The 4,033-nt window shown below is 40.5% G+C and overlaps 1 protein-coding gene across 1 annotated transcript; it reads left to right on the top strand.

The window, feature by feature from the left end:
* The first annotated feature begins 1,029 nt into the window (after positions 1-1,029).
* On the top strand, positions 1,030-1,602 carry LOC132057817 (uncharacterized). Its single transcript, XM_059450416.1, has one exon. The coding sequence runs from the start codon at positions 1,030-1,032 to the stop codon at positions 1,600-1,602; it is 573 nt and encodes a 190-aa protein (XP_059306399.1).
* Positions 1,603-4,033: the final 2,431 nt, after the last annotated feature.

Below are 4,033 nucleotides of genomic sequence, written 5' to 3'. Positions count from 1 at the left end.
ACTCGTACTGACGTCCCTTCTTGCAGGCACTGTGTTCATGCCCACAGGTAGATGGGGAGACGGTAAAGATCCTTAGGAGCCTTGTCAACAGCTTTACAGAAGCACTCCACTACTCCGGAGTTGCCGCATATCGGTACATTCTTTTGTGTATATGTTTTAGGGCATGGCGGGGTCCTGTCCCGTCCAAATGTTCAGTATTCCTGTTAGAGGCTCGTAGATACATATATGTGGGTAATAGGGGTCTCATGATCACCTTAGTGTATATTTTTGTATATCACTTTCCACACCTCGAGAGCTTATGTATATATGCATATTTTGTGAAGATAATTAGTGACCATTTCACTGTAAGTCTGTTGGGAACTATGATAGATAGTGTGATATGGGGTGCTCAGTAGCTAGTACCGAGTACCTGTCATGGCCCTCTTGTTGGGTCGTGACACGGGATCCACCAAAATGTATAGGGATTTGAAACAACACTATTGGTGGAAGAGCATGAAGGTTGATATTTCTAACTTTGTGGCTAAGTGTTTAAACTGTCAACTGGTGAAGGCTGAACATTAAAGGCTTGGAGGTATTGATATTTCGTAGTAGAAGTAGGAGGAGATCAATATGAATTTCGTTGTGGGGTTAACCCGCACAAAGGCCAAGTTTGACTCGATTTGGGTTACCGTGGATAGATTCACAAAGTCTGCCTATTTTCTCCCTGTGAAGACATCATATACCGCAGCGGAGTATGCTAAGTTATTTCTAAAAGAGATAGTTAGATTGCATGGTGTTCCGACATCGATTATATCTTACAGAGGCACGCAATTTACTGCTCATTTTTGGACATCCTTTCAAGAAGAGTTAGGAACTAGAGTGAAATTGTGCACTGCCTTTCATCCTCAAACTAACGGGCAGGCGGAGAGAACTATGCAGACTTTGGAAGATATGCTACGAGCTTATGCAATCAATTTTGGAGAAAGTTGGGATGAACACCTACCTCTGGTGGAATTCGCTTACAACAATAGCTATCAAGCGAGTATTCAAATGGCTCCTTATGAGGCTCTTTATGGAAGGCGTTGTCGATCTCCAATTGGTTGGTTTGAACCAACTGAAGTGGAATTTTTGGGTCCGAATTCAGTTCATGAAGAAATTGAGAAGGTTAATCTTATTACGCAACGGCTCAAGACAGCTCAGAGTAGACAGAAGTCCTATACGGATATGAGGCATCGTGAGCTAGAGTTTTCTGTCAGTGACAAGGTGTTCTTGAAAGTGTCACCGATGAACGGAGTAATGCGGTTTGGTAAAAAGGGGAAACTTAGTCTCCGTTTCATTGGCCCATACGAGATTGTTAGGAAAATTGGGACGGTGGCTTATAAATTGAAGTTGTCATCCGATATGGCCATGGTGCACCCTGTGTTTCACGTTTCGATGTTGAGGTTGTATAAACCTGATCCTTCCCATGTGTTGAACCATGAAGAGATTGAAATTAATGAAGGGTTAACCTATGAAGAAAAACCGGTTCAGAATCTAGATCGTCAAGTTAGAAGGTTGAGGCCAAAGGATGTGGCATCGGTTAAAGTGTTGTGGCGAAACCATAATACTGAGGAAGCTACTTAGAAAGCAGAGGAGGACATGAAGAAGAGATATCCCCACTTGTTCCCAATGGTAGGTATGAGCTAGCATTTTAAATTACTCATGGATGAATCGTTGTGTTTGTTTGAAGCAACTTGTGGCTTATTGAATTCTTTTCTAGACTATTATTCTCATAAACTTATTTTTCAGTTCGGAGATAGCATTAGATGAATAAACTATGTTTGTGCTCTAATTATGATGTTCATCCAGGAGAGTGTTCATGAGAGATGTGAGTTTCTTCTTAGAAAAGTGATCTAACTTGTCTTTTAGATCAAGAATATTTAACCTTGAGTCCTTTCCTGATTTTGACTCCTCATCAGCATGGAGTGTTGAGGGATTTTCTTTGTCTTTAATATTGTCATCGCTCTTTTGATCATTGATCGGATCCTTCAACCTTTCTTTTTCTGCTCTTTTTGTCTTCCATTCGATCTCCCATAGTAGGCAATCTCTGATTCTATGATAGGCCTTCTTGCACTTGAAGTGTCACGACCCAACCCCGTAGGCCGCGACTAGTGCCCGAGCTGGACACTCGTATACACACCTGTTAGTTATAATCAGCCCATAACTAGCATGATAAGAAACTTATATAAAAAGGCAAGACGTCGTCACAAAACACACACACACACACACACACACACACACACACACACATATATATATATATATATATATATATATATATATATATATATATATATATATATATATATATATATATATCACAGCAACCTGTCTCCTGAGGAGTTACAACTCTCAATAGATAACATCGTACATAAGCCGGCGAGGCTATCATAACATGTGGGAACGCCCCAACTATATACATGCAAGACGACAAGGCTGCCACTACATACAGTATCCCAAAACATATATACATACGCAAGCCGACAAGGCTGCCACTACGAATGGGAACGTCCCAAAACATAAGTCATATATACACAACTAAACAGCAACTATGTACAAACCCACACATATGTCTACAGACCTCTAAGAGTAACAACAGTATCATATGACGGGACAGGGCCCCGCCGTACCCCTGGATAGACACATATATACAACAAAAGGACCTGTACCAAAAAGCTAGGCTCCGGAACAAGGGAGCACTCCAAGATAGCTGAATAGATATCCTAAGCTGGCGGATCACCAAAACGAGCGTCTGTACCTGCGGGCATGAAACGCAGCCCCCCGAAGAAAGGGGGTCAGTACGAGATGTGTACTGAGTATATAAAGCATGAAATACGTAAGAAATGATTATAATCGAAATAAGAAGTACGTAAAATGAGTGCAATAACCGGGATACCAAAATGCTTGCTTTTGAAACACAAATCATGCATGTCAATATCATATATCATATCCGACCCATTATAGGACTCGGGAACATGGTCGCCACCCCGTCTTTGGCGCCATAACACAAGATACCCGAACACAAGATAACTCCGTATCACGGCATAACTCCGTATCACAAAGATAACACCATAACACATCATAACACCATAACGCAAAGATAACACCATAACACAGCATAACACCATAACATATATATGTCGTACCGCCCTCAGTGGGGGACTCGGTGAACCATGCGAAATGGAGGTGTGCACGATGATATACCGGCCCGGACTCGGTGAAAGATGTAATAACAAAGATGCACAAGCAGAGTAGTGAGTAACCATATGCATATAAATCATCATTTGAGACTTAATAGATAAGTAAACTAATCAACGTTCGAGTATCAGGATGATAGCCATATTAAGTTCTCTCTAAATGTCATTACGAACTATATTAAGGAAAGTCTCAGGGGTCATAGTCATGTATCAAACTAATACGAGACAGCTTATGAAAGTTAAGGACATTATTCATTATAGAATCCTTTAAGAATAGGAACTCTTTATGCATCATTTACTATCCAATCATATAAAAGACTCGAGGGCAATAGCTCGACTACATTAAGAATTCTAATATCAAGAAGTTAATAAGAATCATAAATCATGCTCGGAACTTATGAATAGAGTTACCCCAAAACTCATACCGTATCTTACTTACATCTAGGACATGCCAAAAGAAAGAAGGGATAGGCTTTACATACCTTTAGCGTTTACTCGCAACACAACACGTATACGCTGCTCAATAGTACCTCAACCTATATTAAGACATCAAGAACTACGGTTAAGCTATGGGGGAATTCAAAACGTATTCTAACGTCAGTAACTCCTTTCTAAATAATTTGACGACATTTCCTTCACATTCAAACCAACCACATATAACCAAGCCAACATCAATGATGATACGTTCAAGTATCAATCCGAGACTATTCAAACAAGACTCGAGAACACTCAGGGCAGCCCGTACAACACTCCAAAACATCCCAACCAACACACAATACAACATATAAACTCCCAAGTTCAACAAGAACAACAACAAC

The sequence above is a fragment of the Lycium ferocissimum genome, chromosome 5, assembly GCF_029784015.1.
Source record: "Lycium ferocissimum isolate CSIRO_LF1 chromosome 5, AGI_CSIRO_Lferr_CH_V1, whole genome shotgun sequence".
NCBI classification, from domain to species: domain Eukaryota; kingdom Viridiplantae; phylum Streptophyta; class Magnoliopsida; order Solanales; family Solanaceae; genus Lycium; species Lycium ferocissimum.
Note: the sequence above shows the minus strand (reverse complement) of the source record. Positions and strands in the feature narration are given on the sequence as shown.

Bases quoted from the DNA above. Each gene is read 5' to 3' on its own strand.
- LOC132057817 (XM_059450416.1), top strand. From the start codon at position 1,030: ATGGCTCCTTATGAGGCTCTTTATGGAAGGCGTTGTCGATCTCCAATT.